Here is a 21,652-nt window from a genome sequence, read left to right on the forward strand (position 1 = left end):
CTCAAGTGAGAAATTGTTCTTCTTCTTCTGGCGAACTGGAAAGTTTCTATCATTTTTATCGCACGGGGACAGGAAAAACATTTGACTTCACTTCACGTAATTCAATACTCTTCTCATCATGTTGGCCCACATGGGTTTCAAACAGTGATTTAGTTTCATGTCAAGCCCCGAAATGTGAAGGCATAATAATCGATTAAAATTACTTTTATGATCTTCAAATTACATGTGACAGTACAGGCTGCCGTGCTACTCTTGCCAAATATTATAAATCACTTCGCGAGAAATCAACCGCAGAGTAGCTTTTGCACAAATTCCTAGACGTCTTATCTTGCATATAAATGTAATCTAAAGCATCAGCTCTCAGCGTATTAGCGGCGCCAGCGGAGGACTCGTACAGAGCGTCTGCTGGACGTGATTATTTTGGTCAATCTGGCAACAGATGTGTGGGCTATCAGACCTCGCTCAGTGAAGCTCCAGCCTGCCTTATCAACCTCAAATTTTGGATGTCACTGCCATCAAGACAACTCGCATAACCTGGACACCAAATATTTGATACTAAACAAAACATTCTTTACATTCTTGTTACATTCTTCTAACATTACGCTGTATCACTATCTTATTACACTAACAATTGAATATTAAAATATAGGAATCGATCAGTGGACTTACGCAGCAAGTTCTGTTGCATGGACTCCGAGCGGTACAGACTCACGGTGCTCTTCTTAAACACGTTCTTCAGGAGCTGGGCTCTCTCGGTCAGGCTGTTCAAAGACAAAGCAAAGGAGCACGTTAGTAGGACTGCGGTGTAGAGACCATATCCTGTATCCTTCACAGGGCATATAAAACTTTTTAATAATATTACTTTTTTAATAATCAAAATTCCTGAAAAACTTGAATAGTTCAGGCCGTTCTAATACAGAGCACATTGTTCAGGAATTGTGGTTGGTTTAAATCTACTGACCAATTTAGAAGTGTGGGGTCATGATTATTGCACCTGGCTTTTGCAAGGCTCTCTGCTCTGTATAATTATAACAAAATGCTCCTCAGCAACAGAGAGCAAGAGGCTTTTACAACTGAAGTCTTGATAATCCCCGTTTAGACCAGTACTGCACTGTTCATCATGCAATTAATGTCAGAGCAGCGACAGTAAGAGGAAATATCAGCCGTGACCTGCGCTATGCGAACCCTTCATGGCTGACAGCTACATTTCTCAAAGTGCTCTCCAACCCATTCTGACACAGATTTGGTGGCATAGGCACATTAATCCAAATTCGTGTGCATTTTGGACTGCGGCATGGAGAAAGGTTATAAATGACACAGGTGTCAGGGCAATGAGGGAGCTGTGTGCTTTCAAATGACTCCCATACTAGGAGTCATTATGTGAATTACTAGACAGCAGTTAACTACCATGACTGGGTACATACTAATAGCATTCGAGGCGTGTATTTACTTTGGATTTCACTTTGCTTTTCATATTAACAGGTTTGAACTGATCCTAATGCATGCCGAAGGAACCTGCAGGAGTATTTATACACACGTGTCAGTACAGACCACTGCAATGCACCGCTGTTCATGGCAATTACTAGTCAAATTAATCAGCTCCCTGACATTTATCATTTTAGATAATTAGAACTCTCTCACCGCACAAAAGGAGTAAACTTAAGAGCATTTAAAGAGGTTTATTTGCACAAAAATCATGTAAAAAGATTGTCAAAGGCACACGTGGGGGAAGACAAACCAAAGTCTACATGACCGTTCAGCAGAATTCAAATTAATCCACAACTTTAGTGAGCTAAAGGACACAAAAAGCTAAACAATATCAGTATGAATAATGGAAAGGTATTTAACTCTGTGAAATTAAGACATTTAGGGGGGAATTCAGATGAGTTGGTTCAGCACAGCGTGTTTGTCGTAGCCTCATGCTGTCACCACAGTGAGTGAATCATTCAGTTCAGTTTGCACCTCAGTAAGCATGCCTCTGGTTTAGACGGCGCGAGTGTACCTTTTCCCATGGACCACGGCTCCCGGATCCTGCGACTTGGCCTCCAATTCTTGCACTTCATCGACTAGAGTCTTAAAACAACTTCTTTTCACTCTGTAACAAAATGCAAGCAAACTAAAAGTTAGGCTGAATATACCCTCCCCCCTTTTGAAAGTTATTATTCATAACCTGTTTAAACATGTTCTGATGAATCGCCACTTAATTCCTAATGCATGTTAAATTAAAGCAATTACAGGAAACCCTGCGTAATCCCATAATAACTGGTAAGCAATAAATACAATATACAGTTTCAAGGGGAAATCATTAAAATAATTGTTAGTGCTAGTTTTTTTAAAGAACTCCAACACTGTCACATTGCAGAGTGGCACAATAGGCCTGACTTATATTTTTCTTACATACATTTCATTAGAATTTCCTGGTTTATTGCTATTAGGCATTTTCAGATTTTAGATTGCTAATTATATTGGTCTCTTATAATGCACTTAAAAACTGTCAATTCATTCTCATTCTCTAGTCCTATACTGAGGGCTCTGAAGACAAACACTCTCCTTTAACATCATGCCCTCAAACTCAGGCCTGGATCGCATCAGCATTTGAACCCACCTGCCAATTGCAAGTCCCAACTCACAAACCTGCCATTTAATACTGACTTTCAATTAACATGAAGCCTCGGTAACACAGAAAGACGCCAGCAAGTAAAACGTGGGATTTGTGATGGGAAGGTGGATCAAAGTAATGATTTAATCCGGGCCTTGGTGACCAGCTGTCATTATTGGAATGAATGGAAGCAGCCAAGACTACGGGCCTAATGGAAAACAGGCCCGAACTGCAAAGTGCTCCAGAGTGAGTGAGGATCCATCCAGGAATCTCTAGGCCGCACAACTCGTTTATTTTTTAACAGGATACCCATTAATCCACTAAAAAATACAGTGCAACACTATTGGTGAATTTGGTGATATGTAGAAACTGGAGAGAACATCAGGAACAGAAATCATGGGGACTCACACTTTCAATGCCACATCAAACACCAGAGACGTCACAGGGATGAAGAAAAGACCCATCCAGAACACGCCGGAGCTAAACATCATGTCAGCCTGGGAAGGGAAGGAAAGAAAAAGAAAAGAAAATGATCAGTTAAATATGACTGCGAGCATGGGAGAAATTCTTCCAAACATCCCAGAAAACTGAAATTTCACACACATTAATTCAGAAATGAAATCATAAAACGAGTGAAGAAATGTGATGTGTGCAATTATCAAACAAGAAAATGTGTGCAGGCAATTATCCCAAGTTTGGGAAAGTCCTGCAAAACAAGTACAGTTTTTGAAAATGTCCATCAGAGAAAACGCCAGAACAGATGAGCAAAGGAAGAGTGTGTCCTGCTAGTAACTTAATCCGAGAGAAAACGTGCTATGGAATAATCTTTCTGGAAGCATCTGACAAAATATTGTCCTTTGAGGGAAAATCTACCCAAGAAAAGAAGGTTCAAATGAAACCACCTTATGGTAACTGTTAGATGATTGAAGCAATCTGGTAATGACTATCTGAGGCAAACTTACTTTGATCTGTCAAACTAGACGGGGCCCTGGAACTGCATCACTGAAGTAAAACCCTACTAATGTGCTGTACGTTTCCTCTGCACAGCTTGTACGTTTCTGATCCCCCTTTTATGATATGCAAGAGACTTGGGATGTGTACATCTCATTTTAATTGCAAGGAATATTACAAATCGCAGTGCAAATAACTGCTTATACATGCACCCAATTATAAGAAAGCTACTCCCTTTTTTGGTCTCACAAACAGTCATTTTGAGAATACACTACAAGTAACCTAGTCATTAACAGATGTCGAATTAAAAGCTGTAGCGAAGATTGTTTTAGTGTGCGTGTAAAATTATAATTGAGCTTCAAATCTGAAAAGCCATAGGATAGAAAATAACTAGCAATTTATATTCTCAGATTTGTATGTTTTTTATTCTCAGGACATTCAGCTAGAGATAAAAAGAAACTCTACATTGTTTTTCTAATGCACACTATACTTTTTGGAAAATTATTTCCCACATTCATCTGTTTTTGGAGAAGGCCAATGAGCTAAATATATGTAATAACTTATCTTCCCATTTATTACGACCCTCCTGATGTTCTGTGATTCCATTTTTCCTTTTCTGTTTTTTTAATGTGTATAATACACCACAAAATTACTGTAATTAACTAAATAAACACTCCAGCAAAGACACCAGCTCTGTCTACCCAATTACACGCATGCAGGACAACTGAAGGGGGGGAAACAAAAATACTTGTATCTGTTAAACCTAAAAAGTTTGAAATCATGTGCAGCCCATACTGTTTGCTTTGGCCTAACTGACTGAAACTATCTGTCATTAAATTTCAGAGCACAAAATACATCCTGGATTCGAAATGATCTAACATGCTTGTGCCACTTGTTAAAACTATAACCAAGACACAATGTCTTCCCTGTAATCTACAGCAGAAACTAAAGACTTTGACTGCCTTGATCTGACCCCGAGGTGATGCCAGGTATGTGTATTGCAGGTATTGGAGTCATTGGATGAAAGTAGCACTTGTTAACAAAACTGACTTTCCTACAATTGGGATTACTTAAAATGACTCTGAAATCTTTAGGTTTAAAAATAATAATAATAGCAATAATAGTAATAATAGTCATAAGAATAATACAACATTTGAGTAAAGGTTTGATAGCTTTGATAATTCAATGAAACTCACCAATATTAAGTACAATAAACACAGTAATTCATTCTATATGCTGGAGTTTATTTTAATTTTAATTAACCTATTTAGAAGAGGACACAAAATGCGCTTAGTATGTGTGGTGCAGACAAACATAAAAACTCTGTTGTGTTGATGCTTTTCCAAGCCGCCACTTAATCAGGGTCGGAGAAAAAGGGCTATACTCAGGGTAAACTAATAAAAGCAAATCTTCCGGGAGGACAGGTCGTGTCCGAGGCTCCATCTTGGCTGTTTTTATAAGACTTCAAAACTCTCCCTCTTCGCAGACCAAACAAAAGTGGCCACCTTTGAATTCCTGCAAGAGGCTTCACACACGCGGCCTCCGTCTCTCTCGGGAGAATCTGCACTCAGTTTATTTTTTCTTAATTAGGTCTACTAAAAAGATCAGCATTGTTCAAAAAAGGGATGAGCGGTTTATGTTTTATGATATTATCCTCTTGTGCCTTGATAGTTTGTCTTAAAATAAACTACATATTCGAAGTCCATAATCAACAAATAATTTCCTCTTTAAAAAAACAGAAAAGAAAACCAAAAATAACCCAGGAATTTTTTTCTAAATAAAATAAAAACCTAACCTTAACATATATTTTAGAGTTCAATAAGCAAAAGCCACTGTAGTTTTATCCTGTGCTAAAAACCTCATCATACACATTTAAATGCTTTCAGTAAAACATACATTAACACACACAAATAGAAAATAAAATTGGTGTTTAAAAAAATTTAGTTTTCTGAATCAGCAGGAATAACCTACACTGCTATCAAGCCATAAATAAAAAACAGTACGATCTTAAACGTCTGTTTCCATAGGAGGCTTCAGGACTGTCTTTTGATTTATCAGCTTTATCAGAAGAGATGAGAAGGATCCACTGCTCTGAGCGTGGGTTTCAGACCGAGGACAAAACTACTTCAGCTTCCCATCAGAGAGCGATGGCAGCAGCGCTGGAACGGCTCGTCTCACACTTGACAGCAGGCTCTAAATTTAGCGGCGGCTCCTGCACTGCTTCACTCCGCAGGTCCTTGGGAAACCCCAGGGCAGCCAGCCGCAGAAACGAGCCCCCGAGATGGGCCGGGCAGCAGACGCACCTGGGGTTATCTGTGTGTGACCGGGCTATCAGGAGCGCCGCAGACGTCCTCCCTTTGTACTTCTCATGTTATCGAAGCATGTGGGCAGAATCACCCGATATCGCATAACTGCCACGTGTAGACTTTGTAATGAAAAGTCCTATACATCTAGAGTTGCACAATATATATTCAATCTTAGAATCGTCGATTACACCACTACGAAAATGTTCTGGAACCCCCGTAATAGGATGTAAATCTATATCTATATACATACGATATCTGTCTTTTAAAGCTAATACCATCATTTAATACCATAAACATTTGTAGAACATGTCAATAAATAAGATCTTAAATCAAGCAGATATTAATTTATTTTTTGGTCCACGACCGACAATATACAGCAATTAGAGCCGTGCGGTCGAACCCTGTTCATTATGCCCTGGTACTGAAACAGTACAACAGTGATAATGTAGGTGCAGGAATGTTAATTCCAACTATTGTGATGGTAAATCTAACAGAAAACAATCGGGTCCTGCTATTCACTGCATCCCAGCCTTTGGCTTTAGAAATGACCAACATGAATTGAGAAAAGCCAACTTTTTTCCTGTGTAATATTTGAAAGCCTGTCAGATTTTTCCCTTTTTGTTTTGCTAGGCTAATCCAAACCTTAAAGATGTAAAGCTGACATTCGCAATAAAGAAAGAGCCTCTTTGTGTTGCTTTTTTTTGCATCAAGAAAAAAAAAAATCCTAGAGCGCGATTTCCTTCCTTTCTGTGCAAGAAAGCTCCCCCTGGTCTGTAGAGCCCAGTTTTGTTTCTAACTTTTCACATCCCTCCGCACACAAGGACATCATCTGGGAAATGGCAAGGCAACCCGCCGGAGACAATGGCTGTAACAGGGGAGGCCTGTTCTACGGACAGAGCCAGTCTGCCTCACTATGTGGTTTACAAACTGTCTCAAATGTGTGAGATCTGTGGCTTATGCCAAGACCCCCCCACCCCCCTCCGACACTTATCTGGGCCTTGTGCAATCAAATAGATTTAGTAAAAAGTGACTCCCGAGGGGATTCATGAGAGATCAAAAAAATCAGCCGGATTCAATGGCCGCCACGGTGGAGGCCTTACAAGACTGAGGGAAAATCCAGGTTGTTGTCAATGCAACAAGACAGCTGCAAAGAATTCACAATCTGCGAGACCCCTGCCCCCCAAAACCCTTGGTGTTGCGGTGGTCACTCTTTCTTTACAAAGTACGGCCCCCATGTAGTCTCAACACAAAGGTAGTTTACAAAATGATACGACGATTAAAACCCCCAAAAGAAAACAACGTCAAGAACAAGAGGACTGGAGTTTCTCCACAGCTGATCCCGCACACAAACAGGTGTCTAAGCGCGGCCTATCAGCTCACCTATATTTCAGTTTATCCACAGCGCGGTCAACTGACCATTAATTTAAACGTCCGTTTCGTCACAGGCCTCCACTTTCACGAGAGGTTAATCTCTCTCATTGTCCAGAGCAATAAACTGCGACGCTCCCTTTGGCGTTTTTGGTGGTCAAGCCCTGCTCTTCCTCTGCCTCCTCAGCCCTGAGTGTCATCCTTTAACACAAAACTACAGTAACTTGGCGAGAGGAAAACCTAGACTTTAATATATATTTTGATATAAGGTCAAATACCCATCTCTTGAGGCAACACTCACTGTGAGGAAAAGAATGAAGACAGCAGCATTATTTACATCACTGGATGCAGTTTAACTTTGAACGCCAGCCAGCTCGGTTGCTACAATCCAGTCAAAGAGCTGTAAATTTTGACGTGTGTCTTATGAGTCAGGATTCAAGAATTTCACACTGGCGCTAGAAGGAGTTGCATATAGATGTACAATGCCAGCGCCCAGATGCCAGATGTACAATGCCACCGCCACAAAAAGAAACACCCGCACATTTTGCAGCACCGCATTTAACAACATTGTTACAGGACATTTCACAGCTTTAATAAAAATAATGTGAATTTCTATAAAGCATACTTTTTTCCCTTAACTTTCATTTCCTTCAGTAGTTTTATTGATCCCTTAGGTCTAGCAGAGCAGAAACAGATGGATTTTGGAGGCAGGCTACATTTAACATGCCCAGGCCTACTGTTAAAGTAGCACTTATGAAAACCTGTGTGCTGGTCAGTTCATTTCCCCCACTTCTCCACAAGCACAAGTGTTTAACAAACATGGCGACTAAAGCAGTGCCAGCTTTTCTGCATTAAGGGAAACAAAGCCATTTTATACACATTTCCACTGATCAAAGCACTACTTATACAGACGGTTTACATTTTCTACTTAAGACATGATTTCATTTATCACTTTGAGAAATACACTGAGATTTCAGAGCATTCTGCCAAGCACCCAGACTTTAGCAGCTGCCACTTCAACGCCAAGATATTTCAAAAGCAGAAAAACTTGTATCAGAAGATGGATCTTATTAAACTGAGTGTCAGTCTTAACTTAGACAACACACATTCTGAAGAGCTGTGGTTTTCAGCAGGAGGTTTTCACCACAAAACAGGCTTTAGAAAAACATGTACTTGTCAATGACATATTACATGGGACTTAGGTGGGGAAAAAAGCTGGTATTGTTTAACTGCTCTGCACTCTTTGCAGCTCTGGAGAAGGAACTAAAAAATATGCCCAGCTCAGACAGCAGCTCTTACAGTAAATCACTATCTTGAAGTCAAATTTGCTGCATGTTTCTAAGGAGAGAGGACAGCTATAATAATGGGTGAAAAGTACAAAAGATGATAACTATAATAATAGAAGAGGCAGTGTATTAGTGTTATTTAACGTGTGCAGGTCAGAGCTCCCCGCACCGCACAGACACTCCTCCGAGCGTCCGCACCACACAGCTCGTTACACCGGCAGTGCTGGGAGATCTGACTACCTGCACTACCAGTGGCTGTTGACCTACTAAATGATCAAAGTCACAGCTAGTGCCAGTCAATTGGCCTTTTTCAAGGTCGGTCTTGCAAATAAAAGATGTTTGGTAGACATCATATGTTTGCTTCAGTTTCCTCTACCTTTGCTCACCCTGCAAACGCTAAAGGTCAGAACAGGGAATCTGGAGGGGCCTTTTAAACCAAAGCCCTCGGTATAGACTCCTCTCGCTCTGCTGCAGTAATAACCTGTAATAAGTGACACTTTGCGGACTGTGTAATCATGGTTCAGATGCATTTCTGATAAACGCTGCATTAAACACGAAGGTATATATGCAATATATACAATTTCCTGCAAAGAACTTGTTTGTAACAGATTAACTAGTACATGATGGGAATGAAGCCGCGAGTACCTCTCCCGACATGTCTGGTGCCAGGGGAATGACGGGCCACAGAGAAGAGTAGATCCCGAAGAAAACCACCCACATGGCGATACTCCCCCAGATTGCGATGTGGCTGAACTGTGGGGGGACAAACAGCAACAGATGCATTTTTTGTGTTGATACATAAATAAATAAAATATGCTACAGAAGACAATCTGCACAAGTAATTAATTTGTTTTAAAATGTTATTTTTAAGTATCAGCTCAAATGAATTATATATTTTATTGTTAAGTTGTTGTTTTTTTCCCCCCAGTAGACATTTATGTAATAGTTAAAACATCCCAGCAGTGCATTCTGTGCCTACCATAGTCCAGGATGACGTCTCGAGTCCAGCTTTGAGACACACTGTGATCACCACAAACTGAAAACAAGAACAAGAAAAAAGACATTCAAATGGCAACTAATTAAAATGAACCCAAAATGCTGCGGATCATCCTGAAGGTAAATCCTTCTGCCTATTTTTCCCCACTTTTATTAGTCAAGAAATCTTCAATATATTCCCACTAGATTACATTGGAAATGTACCAAAGCCAGTCTCTGTCTGTCTGGGTCAGGAGCTCATTCACGGGAAGTGAGGACTGTAGAAGGAAGTGGGAGTACATTCTACACATTGGTCATGTTCCCAATATGTAGGAAAGACTAGATCCATCTTTCACAAACTACCATATGGTTTGATTTTTAAACTAAAGATATGAATACGTTTCTAACTTCATGTCACATATTTTGAATAACTTATTGCAATAAATCATCAGCTCATCTCACCAATAGCTCTCAAACAACTTTAGGAGGAAAAAAAGACAATTAGAGTGTGCCCCAAGCATCAGATTTGACTGTTTCACACTGTATACCACCAATTAGAAAAAGCTTAGTAAGTTAAGTGCTAATTGGAATTACTGATGCCATGCAGCCCTGCAGGAGCTCAGTCACAAGATGGCTCTGCTGAAAGACTAAATCAGTCTTAAACAATAACGGTTTCATTGTTTCAAATCAATTATTACATAAGGTTTCTGAATGATCATTCGGGTGTTCTGCTGTCACACAGAAATCAAATTCATATACATAGGAAAACCTCTCAATAATCAAACGTGTCCATGTGTGTCCATCATGGGTTTAAAGAGCGACAAGAACAACATGTGTTTGAGTTCTCATACCCTGATAATTAACCCACATTCAAATACATTAAAAAAAAGATACTATAAAAGTTTCCAAATTCAGCTGTAAACAGAATTTGAACCCATAACATTGTCCTCACTGAGCTACTGATGCAAACTAATTTACTGTTGAAATACAAAAGTGCTACACAAATGTTAAAATACACAATTAAACCCAATCCTCCATAGAAAGGGGATACTTTGACGTGGGCCAGCCATGCATTCATCACAGAATAACAAGTTTTATGAAATACTTGTTTATGAAAACTTACTGTGTAAACCATGTTCCCTAATAGCAGGTAGTCTGGAGTTTTTCCATTTCCAAACACAGTATCTAGAAAGGAACATACAGGCTTTTAGTAGTTACTCTATGAAAACCAGAATGATCATGTAAAGTAATCAACGTTTAGTTTTCATCAACACAACACACAAAAATCTACTACTTGATTAGGTTTTAGTTAATATATAATTCACAGTTAATATATAGTTCACCGTTACTACTTTGAAATGTGAATAACAATAACAATAATAGTTAATTTACTAAACTGGATATTTAATAAAAACTACTACATACAACACATATATACCACTGACAAATAAAGATTGTCAAAGCAAGAAAGATGGATGCAGTTTATAACTATTTGTCTTCTATAATTAATGTTATCTTTTAAACTCATCTCAATGGATAATTTTTGGGGGAGAGGGGGGGGTCTGCTCAGAGAAACAAATATTAACCTCAAAATATATTATCTCAAACAGATTTCTATAATTTTCTTCTATATTTATCTAGGTATTTTAACCCTCCACTCACTCATTATATTATCTTTCAGAGGATGCAGCACAGAATCGCTCAATATTAAAAGCAGTGTGAATTAGATAATTTCAGTGTCGTTCTTCTTGTAGTTTTCTTATATTTTATTAACAGAACATTTCCAGCCGCTGTGCTTCACTAAGCCTCCTGCTGCCCGAGTCCATGGCGTATTTCTATTTGGGCGATAGTGGTTTATGAAGAGCGAGAGTGTGGTATATTTTCCCAGTCCCCAGACGCGCTCTGCTTACCATGCTGGAACGCTTTCAGTGGAAACCAGAAGAGAATAACTGAGTGGAAGAGGCCATTCAGACAATGAGCCCAGAAAACCTAAGGGAAAACAAAAATCCATGAGAACCGTTTGTGACGAACCAGCTCGGTGAACTTTGACCCGACTCTTTATCTGTGCTTAAGATTCACTAAGTGTGTTTTTGTCAGGCCACCACAGTGAATTGTTTTTCTGACAGCCACTTTGTATCTCTTATCCCTACTGGGGGTGGACCTCGCACTCCCCCCCCCCAAATTTCAGAAGTCTATGAATCAAGAGCAAGAAAAACAAAAACAAACCAGCATAACGGCATTCCGATATTAAGACAGCTAAGCACAATTTATGACAAAGAACAATATAAAAAGGCATGTACGGCTCACAATGTCTTACACAAACCACCGGTGGTTTAAAGGGTGTCGTGTCCACATATATTGTGCATCAAGTCTTCCACATCATGAAAACAGATATCCAGGTTTCGTCCACACAACTACTTCTCAGATTTATGACGTGCATATTGACAGAAATGAAACCGTTTTGTTAGAAGTGTCATTAAAGTGTCTGTGGAATGCGTGGACCCACAATAATTCTCCACCAGTCATTTTATATAATTTTTTTTTTTTTAATCCTTTCCTCGTTTTTCAAAAATAGTCAGACAGTGCTGAAATCACCCGGTTGTTTGCTCTAGGTTTGTTATTGTACCAACTTTCCTGAAGTGAAAGGGAGCATCCTGCATGTTGTTTTACCAGAATGGGTTCCCTGCCCCTCAGGATGCTAAGATATTATGTTCGAAATGACCTAATCGTGCTTGGATAACTAAAGGAGAAGGGTTTGGCAAGTTATCATCTTCACTTCATTTGACAGAAACCACAGGTGGGTGTTGGGTGGAAGAAGGGGAGAAAAAAGAAAAAGAAAGGCTAGTTCAAGCGTTTCTTATTCCCTATACTCTCTGTCACGCTTTTAATACCTAGACCCCTTGGTATGACCTCATCACCTCTGCTCTCTCTTACCATAACAAACCCCGGCGACATCGGCAGCAGCCGGCAAGCTACTCTCACAAAGGCCCCCCCCGCTGAGAGCACAGATTGCTCCCTCACAGTGAGCGCCTTCCACGGGATCATGTGTGATGAATTATCTCTATTAGTACAATTAGATGTTTAACCCAATTAACCTATCCCACACGCAGTCAAACACAGGTCTTTTTTGTCAGTTATTTTCCCGTCAAAGCCTCGTATAACAAGACATACCAAAACAAATAAAAGCACAATTATAAGAAACCAGGAAACATTAGGTAAACCCGGGCATGGTGTGCTTTAAGTTATCAGCTGAAGTACTCCACTAGAGTATTTAACAAAAATTGCACTTTTCCTCTCTGGAATTTCTAGCTTCTGTTGGGGGTTTTATTTATTTATAATCATTATTACCATAGCTCTTTCAGCAGTGAACCTCCCTTAACATGCTAATTTAATCAATAAATGTTCATAATCATTTGTCACAGCCAGTCCTGTTTCCTGGCAGGGTGCTGGGAATTCAACTGCAAATGCATTTCTGCTTGTAACCAACAATCACATTTTGTGGTCTGCTAATTGCTTGAAAAAGCATGAAGGAACCTACATTCGATTTTACAAGTTATTTAAAATCGCCCAATGTTAGCTGAATGTTTTAAAAGGGAAAGCGGGATTAAGACAAACAGAAGACAGCTGAGGATTGGTGCAACCATATGAAACCACTGAATCAGTTCAGTCCAAGTTAAATCTCTTTTGCATGGACATTAAAGTGATTACATGATCCATATTTTCAGTGTAAAAGGCTTCAGTTGAAGGTGTTATTAAGAGGAAAATGTGGACAAACGTAAACATTGAAAATATATCATAGGAAAATATTTGTTAAACATTGTTTTCTGTTTTCTTCTAATTTCTTTGTCAATGTGTTTTGTAACTCATAATACAGGTTACCGGTTCTTGGAATAAGTCCAATACAGAGCTGCCGAGAATAAATTCCCTGTATCCTGTGATAACAGCAGCGTTAATGTGGGCAAATTTCATGGAGAGGAAACTGAGTCTGCAAGTCTTCGCACACCAGTTGTGCGTGTAGTGGTGGAGTTCAAGGCGTGATGAGGTCTACACAGCCCCGTCCTCGGCTCTGGTGGCTGTGGGCCTGGTATGTCAGAGATCTAAGCCAGCCTTATTAAGTAAACAGGCTCAATTTCTTGTTAAAACAAAATCAGCATTTTTTCACAGCTCCACATTAATGAATAATGGTGTTGTGCCCCACCCCCCTACAAACTTTATGGCAGCTCTCATTGTCCCCTGACCTCCCTCTCCACAGGGGTCAGTAATCCATTTCCACACAACACTGCTAAGACATGAGGCTTGAAGACCACTAAACCACAGGGACAAATCATCGCAGGCCACAGGAGACAGCTTTATTAACAGCAGGGGAAAACTAACAGCATCTCATTAGGATGTACCCAGCCTGTCCCACCACAGCCCTGCTATCTGCATGGGGACATCAGGGTTTAATTACAGAAAGGATGGGCACATCGCTTCAAACTTTGCCTTTTTATATTCACCTCTGCATCAGATCTGGTGGCTTTGAAAATATAATAAAATTGTGGGGAAATGCACTTCAGGATTAGTCTTTACAAAGCTGGCCCGATGTTCATTAGATTTAGATGGTCGTAGTAGACCCATTAAGTAAGAAAAAAAATCCTCCTGGTTAATTATCTCTCGTAATAATGTAGGCATGCATTCAATCATTAGATATTAAAAAGATAGGGGACAGTGCAACCTTTTCTCTAGGATCACATCTACCTGGCTCTGTAGTCTGAGGGGAAGATAAGATTTGGAATTATTATAATAAAGAAATTAGAAAAGCTGAAGCTCCTTTGCACATTTTATGTTGCTGTGGTAATAATATAATTTAAACGAGTGATCGATTATATTTAATGTAGCTGAAGATATATTCAGAAATATTTGCTCCAGCACAATACATGGTGAAAGTATAATGGGCCTGCACTATGTAGTCTGCATTACTATAAGATAATATAAATTAAAATCCACAACAGGCACCTTGGTGTTGAAGCCCATTGCATTCTGAGAGGTCTTGTACAGTTCCGGGTACTTCAGCATATTTTCTTTGCGGCAAGACCTCTCAAATATCCCCAGGGTGAGAGGGGGCAGGGCAGTGAAAATCTGTAAAAAAAAAAAAAAAAAGGACAAAACCACAAAAGCATTACAAATAGCACAAAACTATATTTTTTATTTAATTATAATCAAGACAGTTTTCTGTGGGTAAAATTTACTTCACCTTGGGTAAAAGATTGAAAATTATATCCAAGAGAAATTATCTTAAAAATAGCTTTAATGCAGATTAACTGAAAGGTTTAAAGATCAGAGTGGCCTTAGCACACAAAAGAGCAAATGTGAAGATAATCTTCCGAAGAATAAGTCCAGCAGAAGGAAAAGAAAACAACTGAAAAGTTCCCGATTGTGCCGTCTCACCAGCATGGCAGAAAATGCCTGGTTGCTATGCATCTTGTAAGTCTTTATGATCACTTTGGTCTTGTGGGCCAAAGGCAGCTGTCTCCCAAAACGTATGTTTAGCTGATCTGTTAGTTTATTGTATTATCAGTGAAAGAACATATTTTGAATCAGTCCATTTTAAGTGACTTTTCCCCCCCTTTAAATACTGAGCCCCAAGTGCTTTAGATGCATGTTGCTTAAAGTGTGTGATTATGCATCTGGGGTCCCTGATACCCCCATCTGCTGTTTTGGCGGCAAGACGCTGGTTTTGGACGGTGACCCACTTGGAGTGCACGACTGGCAAACATTCTCCAAGGGGTGCAGGAGGAAAACTCGTATTTTGGGCAGATACACCCCATTTCACCAAATCCACTCCCACTGAGCACATGTTTTTATAGGCAAATTCAACATTTCTACTGGTGATATGGACAGTAGCAAACAGTCAGCACTTGATACATTTATTTTAATAGGATGAAAGTCACATCTGGCTTTAAAACGATTCAATTCTTTTGATAAATGGCTCGAGGAATTCCTTCAGTAGCCCAGTAGTTTATAGTTCTGATGATTCACTGATCCAGTTAATCTCAGAGGTGTTGTATTGGGAGCTCTGAGCTGGCAATGGCATGTTTAGTTACACTTCAATATTTGTGGCTGATAATACAGTGCTGTCTGTAATATTACAATATGGTTTATCACCCTTTAGGACCAAAATCCTTGCAGATTACTTAAAAATCTAAAGGACGCCTTCTCTAAAAAGAGTAAGAGCCCAAATGTAGAGACTGACATGTTCACAATATTCAGTGTTTAAACAATGCAGCCATTGCACTTACCACATTGTAGAGACCAATACACCAGCGCTCAAAAAGAATCTGTCCAGAGAAGCCGTTCACAAAGGCAAACCAGATCTGTAAATAGGGCCAGGAAATAATCATTATCAAAACGGGAGGACAATAAGTTTCATTGTACATTTTCACACACAAAATCCATGCTGTCAGTTTCAAAACATTCTTTAAAAAGAAGGGAGATTTTACAGTACAGTATTTCACAAACCGTAGTGAATAATCACAGTTAGTCTTTTAATATGAAGCTGTTCTTACTGAGGGATTAGCTAAATCTGTGGGATTCAACATTTGATTATAATGAATAATACATACACACACTCACACATACTCATAAATAAATAAAACCACATATACTTTAAAAGGTATTTAAGGGTTTGTACTCATAATATAATTTTATAAGCTTTAGGGTAATATTACAAAATTAATTTCTTGAGAACTGCTATCCACTACAGATTTGCAAGGGTTTAGAAAACAAAAAATGTCCCAATTCTTCTGCCGTTGTGCACTTTAATTGTCTGTTCAGTGGAAATAAAACTGAAGTCTCATAACACCTACATTGTTTGTCCCCACCTGCTATGACCAGCATTGACATAAAACAGCTTTCAAGTAGTTTATGACTTGTAAGCAGACTTCATACATAATTTCAATTAATGCATTTTATTTACAGATGAATAATAAAAAAAAATGTTATAAAATGTATTAGTAAGTTTTAATAAACTGGGAAGTAAATCATATTCAAAATCACATGCAGATATTTAGAAGTCTACAAATATATATCACTTGATTTTATTTATTTTCTTTACATAATTGTAATGAAAAACAGTCAAGTAAATTAGTTCTAAAGATCTGTCAGTTTCACAAACACAGAGGGTGTGAACACACTAAATAAACAAAACATCAGCCATGTACTCTACTCTACAAGACCATCAAAACCAAGAAAAAAATACAGCCAAACACAGGAATTGTCTGCTTTGAACAAATACATCACAAACTGTATCACTACCTCTTGTAAATTAAACACTGCATGTCAAAACGACAGAAAATGCACAGCCTTTCAGTGGCTTTTTAACTCAGATCATCTGACCTTGCATTACCAACAAACAAAAAAGTTAAGCAGCACTAAATGTCCAAAAGCTTGCAAGCCCTGACCTATATGTCTCCGAATCATTCGTCAAATGTCTTGATTCACAAGCTCATGAACCTGCCGGCTGATCAGCCCAGCAATTTCGGTCCTTGCAAATTCTGTCTTTGGAAGGATTAAAACTTCTATATATCAAACTACAGTTTTTTATTTTATCCTTATCCTCAAAATAATGTAAATGCCTTCAGTACCACGAATTATGAGGTATAAACAAGGGGCTCCCTCTCTTTCTTCAGACAAGATCAAGATTGATGTTTCAACAGACCCAGATCATAACCACAGAGCGCTGCTTTAGATGCAAGTATTTAAAACATATGTTAGGTGATACGTCTTCCTTGTGAACTCTCTCGATTTGTCTTGCTTGCTTGGGCAAAGCACACGTCAAACTCAGCTAAAAGTGGTTCATAGGCATATAGGAACCTCCTTCAACTGACAATATAGAAAGAGAAATGAATGTGTTTAAAATAAACGCAAACACTCATATAATGTCAAAAAACTACCAGTGAACTTTAGATACAAAAGTTAAAGATGGCAATGAGCATATATAATAAATAAAACTTAACTGAATAACAATGAAATATTTTTAATAAAACACTATTATAGATTTAAAAAAAGCATTTGACTACTAATGAAATTATTAAATTGTCTTCGTCTAATACGTTCTCTTGTTGTAAGCAAGAACATGACAGGATGGAAAACTGAATCGGAGTACTGTGTTGCAGTGGCTTTGCAACCCTCCACGCTTCATTTAACCTCATTATGAAGCGTGAATCGCTACAAATTCTTCATTTGACAATGTGTACCCTGGCTGGCCCCTACCGAGCCGCCCATGCTAGCAGAACAGCCTCCTTTTATCGTGTGCGCAAATGCGTGAAAATGTTTGAAAAACAAATGTCTGCCTCGCGGGAAGAGGGAATAAAAGAAAATTGGTGCAACACCCCTCCCTGTACCTCAGCTGTTTTTTGTTTTGTTACATTTTGTTTTTCCTGCAAAGACATTTATCTAGAATGATGTCATAAGATCTATTGACACTTCTTTCCTTTTCTGGTTCTTCCTCCTTTGGTTGATTAATGCGTTCTACAAAGAAAAAACTAAAACAATATATATAGTATAACATGTTTAACAAATATAGTGTGCATATAAATATATATTCCTAAACCCAATATTTGGTAAACATGTACTAGGCTTAGTTGGAGGGTGCTTATGTAAAATATATTTTTGCTTATGCATGCATTCAACATAGGAAGAATTTGTTATTTCAAATTGCATGTAACATTTTCGCCTCTTTAGCTGAGGGGAGTTGCAGCTGTCAACCTCTCTGCACAATCAGAAAGCCTGAAGGATGATGGAATATATGAAAATTAAATGGGTCCCTTTTTTCCTCCTCCAGGCAGAGGTGTGGCTGACTGAGAAAAGTGCTCGCCTCCGACTACGGCTCTGCATATTCATCAGCTTATTAAAAATCAATGATTTCCTTGCTCCCACGCCTGATCAGCCAGAGATTGACATTTGTCCTTGTTATAGGCAGGCCTTTGTCCCTTTACCGTGTACAAAATGCAAATGGCATCAAATGCTTCAATAAAAAAAAAAAAAAGAAATCCAAGTACATACAGAGAGGGGGGGGGGTTGTGCCATAAAGATCACCAGGCCTTTGCAATGCATTCACCAGCACCCGTTTTTTTTTTTCCTTTCTTTCCCTCATTCGCAACCGCCCACCCCCCCAACCAAACAATTCTAAAAGTCTTCATGTAATTAGCTCATAAATGCCACTTGTCAATCAAAACAACATACTGGGTGAGCTGACATCGTTTCTGTAAGGGCCAGGAAAACAAACCTGACAAACGGAAAAAAATATATAATTTTGTGTCAGTTGAAATGCACACAAGCTGTATTATAAATTTGCTCAGAAGAGTCATACTTTTTTTTTTTTTCATTTCTATACGCAAGCACTGGCAGTATGAACCAAGACATACAAACTGTATTGATGCCAATAATAAAGTAATATGTTAATGAGGTAACGACACTGTAGGGACTCCCCATATCTTGACAGCTCAAATGATTGGAATTAAGCGAAGTATACAACAATTTATCACACATTTCCTTGTTGTATGTCTATAGGGCTTGATCTCATATGCACACACACACACACACACAGAGGTAGTCCAATGTATGTACATGTCTGAATATTTTACTTAAAAAGTTAAGAAAGGAAAGAAATAGAGTCAACTATTGTCTCTAAGTCAGCTTGTACAACATGAAGATAGCTCAAAACCTGAAACTTGTGATTTTCAGTTGTTCATTCAGTTTGACAACGGTCTCTCAAGGTTAATTAGCCACAGAAGCCCAAAAATGCTTCACACAGCACAGGGAATATGCTTTTCAAACTGAGGAGAAAATGATACAACCCCAAGATACCCCATGAACACCAGGATCCCGCTAGCTCAGGGCGTTTGTTAGAAGCAGGAAAAAAAAGAAACCAAATCTAATAAATGTCAACATCCATGGCCGATCAGGATGAATTGTCTAATGAAAAATTAGCATCTGCATTGTCCTGGCTGAATTACAGACAGAAATGCTTACAAAAGTAAACCTATTAGCCCAACAAATGTAACTTTTAGTATTCCCTAGGGTTGCAAGTGTCTTGAATGTCATGGCCTACAATATGGGTGCTTGATACATTACAAGCAGAGAAAAAAAATGCCTATTATCCTCTTTGTGCTACTACTGGGAAATGGATTTCAAAAAGTAACAAAAGATCAATAGAACAAAAGGCTGATATATCTTTGTATTCTAGTGTCTTTGGAACAGCATCGTCTTACAGCTCACTGTAGCCAACAAGAATAGTAAAACAGAACCTGCTATTGTACACGCGAAGTGTACAGATACTTGCCTGAAGCTGTAAAAGAAAAAAAGAGAGAGGGAAGGAAGACCAAACATGACTTCATGCAATGGGTTACAGTATCAACCACTGGAGTATATGGACAGAGAGTAAAAACAGACGATGGCGTTCTTTTGAAGCAAACTTGCAGTACACCAAGAAAAAATGGTATTTATTTTAGCAGAAAAGTAAAACAAAAAAATATTTCTGACAAAATCACCAATATAAATATAAAATCACTCCATAACAATCCTTTTTCAGATCTGTTAGCATGTCTGGTTAAGACGTGTCCTCGAAAACTGTGGGCAGAATGTCTTGTGTCTTCTGAATTGGAGGCAAACCATCACATTGATACACCTATCTCATATGATCTGTCAATGTCTCTGTGCCGCTACACGTCTCCCTACTGTCATGACATGGCTAACACTGATACTACATTGGATTTATTATTCTGTAAAACGGCTTATGCAGATGTTCTCAGGTCGGAATAGTACAACACAATAATAATGGGAAAAATGTAAACACATAACAGAGAATCTCATGCGTTTATGAAGCTTATCTGTGTGCTGTACAGCTAATGAGCACTTGTGTATCTTATCAACTTCAAGTCCAAGTATAAACAATACAAACTACTTTTTCACATTATCAAAAGAATGAGAAAAACAGAGTAAATGATGAATAAAGTATATATTACATTCTTAAACTGATTTCATGTCACATTTTCCAGATTTTTCCAGCCAAAAAATGTCTCTAACCTGCACACAACAAAATGAGGTAGGGAAGAAGATGCAAGCTATAATGGTAAACCAAGTCCATCGAACCCACTTCTAAAAGCCTTTAGAGGAATAGTTATCAAGTGTTGAGTATTTATATTGAAACAACAGCAACAGGCGGGATACTTGGAGGACAAGTATAGTAGTATATAGAAACAGTGCTGGAAAAGGCATTATTCATTCAAAGCAAATACCTGAAATAAACAAGTAAACAAACACACAGTAATGGCTGCTTTCTTTAATAACGTGCGGAATATCACTGAGGAGAGTCAGATATCGCACTGGTGGTGTTTTCTGAGGATGACCTGGATGGATTTCAGGACAGATTGGAATCCCGAAGTTAAGACTGATTTATCACCAAATGTAAAAAGGCGATATAAAACGAGAGAAATATTTGAAAAGGTCATATTTCTTATGTTGGTACACCTCCTGCATTCAGGGCTCCTTTGACAAAAGTGACATTCTCATGACATCTGGCAACTCTTTATGCCCTCTGGGAGACTTTTTTTAAAGTCCTGAACCGGAGCCTGGCTACACAGAGATACTCTGATGTCTTGAGAGGATGAAGGGTCAGTTCTGAAGCACATAATTCACGGACCTTGCCAGCAAAAGTTCAACTCGTAAAAACATAAAATAGCTTCCCTGGATATAAAGAATTGGGAGTGTTCAGAAGCTGATGCTAAACTTTGGAAAAACTACGAGGGAGATATAAATCTGAGATACGAAACATTATTAGTAACAAAAGCATTTTGGTGCATCTCATTCTCATCATATAGAGATACCAAACACACTAAGAAACGTTCAACTGTACTATTAATTCTGAATCAATAGAACATTCCCCATTCGCCCCATCGTGCTCGTTTGGTGTCCATTAATAACTAAGTGATCCAAGGATCCTATCCAGTTTTTTTTGTAATGTTCCCAAATTGTCTCTTCAGCCACATCGCTGGGGAGTTTGTTCAGATTGTGACGCCTCTCTGTGTGAAGAAGTGTCTCCTGTTTTCTGTCTTGAATGCCTTGAAGCCCAATTTCCATTTGTGTCCCCGGGTGTGTGTGTCCCTGCTGATCTGGAAAAGCTCCTCTGG

At 38.8% G+C, this 21,652-nt stretch overlaps 1 protein-coding gene across 5 annotated transcripts in view; it reads right to left on the bottom strand.

Annotated features, from left to right (window-relative positions):
* Positions 1–21,652, bottom strand: part of atp8a1 (ATPase phospholipid transporting 8A1) — a 113,153-nt gene that overhangs the window by 3,392 nt on the left and 88,109 nt on the right. For all 5 annotated transcript variants that reach the window (XM_066720600.1, XM_066720601.1, XM_066720603.1 and 2 more), the window contains 9 exons: positions 15,764–15,838; positions 14,481–14,603; positions 11,396–11,474; positions 10,609–10,670; positions 9,490–9,546; positions 9,156–9,263; positions 3,008–3,096; positions 2,003–2,095; positions 670–761 (listed from right to left, as the gene is read on the bottom strand). In XM_066720600.1, coding sequence (XP_066576697.1) covers positions 670–761; positions 2,003–2,095; positions 3,008–3,096; positions 9,156–9,263; positions 9,490–9,546; positions 10,609–10,670; positions 11,396–11,474; positions 14,481–14,603; positions 15,764–15,838 — 778 coding nt within the window. The remainder of the gene's footprint in view (positions 1–669; positions 762–2,002; positions 2,096–3,007; positions 3,097–9,155; positions 9,264–9,489; positions 9,547–10,608; positions 10,671–11,395; positions 11,475–14,480; positions 14,604–15,763; positions 15,839–21,652) is intronic.

Source organism: Amia ocellicauda, chromosome 13 (assembly GCF_036373705.1).
Source record: "Amia ocellicauda isolate fAmiCal2 chromosome 13, fAmiCal2.hap1, whole genome shotgun sequence".
In the NCBI taxonomy this organism is placed as follows: domain Eukaryota; kingdom Metazoa; phylum Chordata; class Actinopteri; order Amiiformes; family Amiidae; genus Amia; species Amia ocellicauda.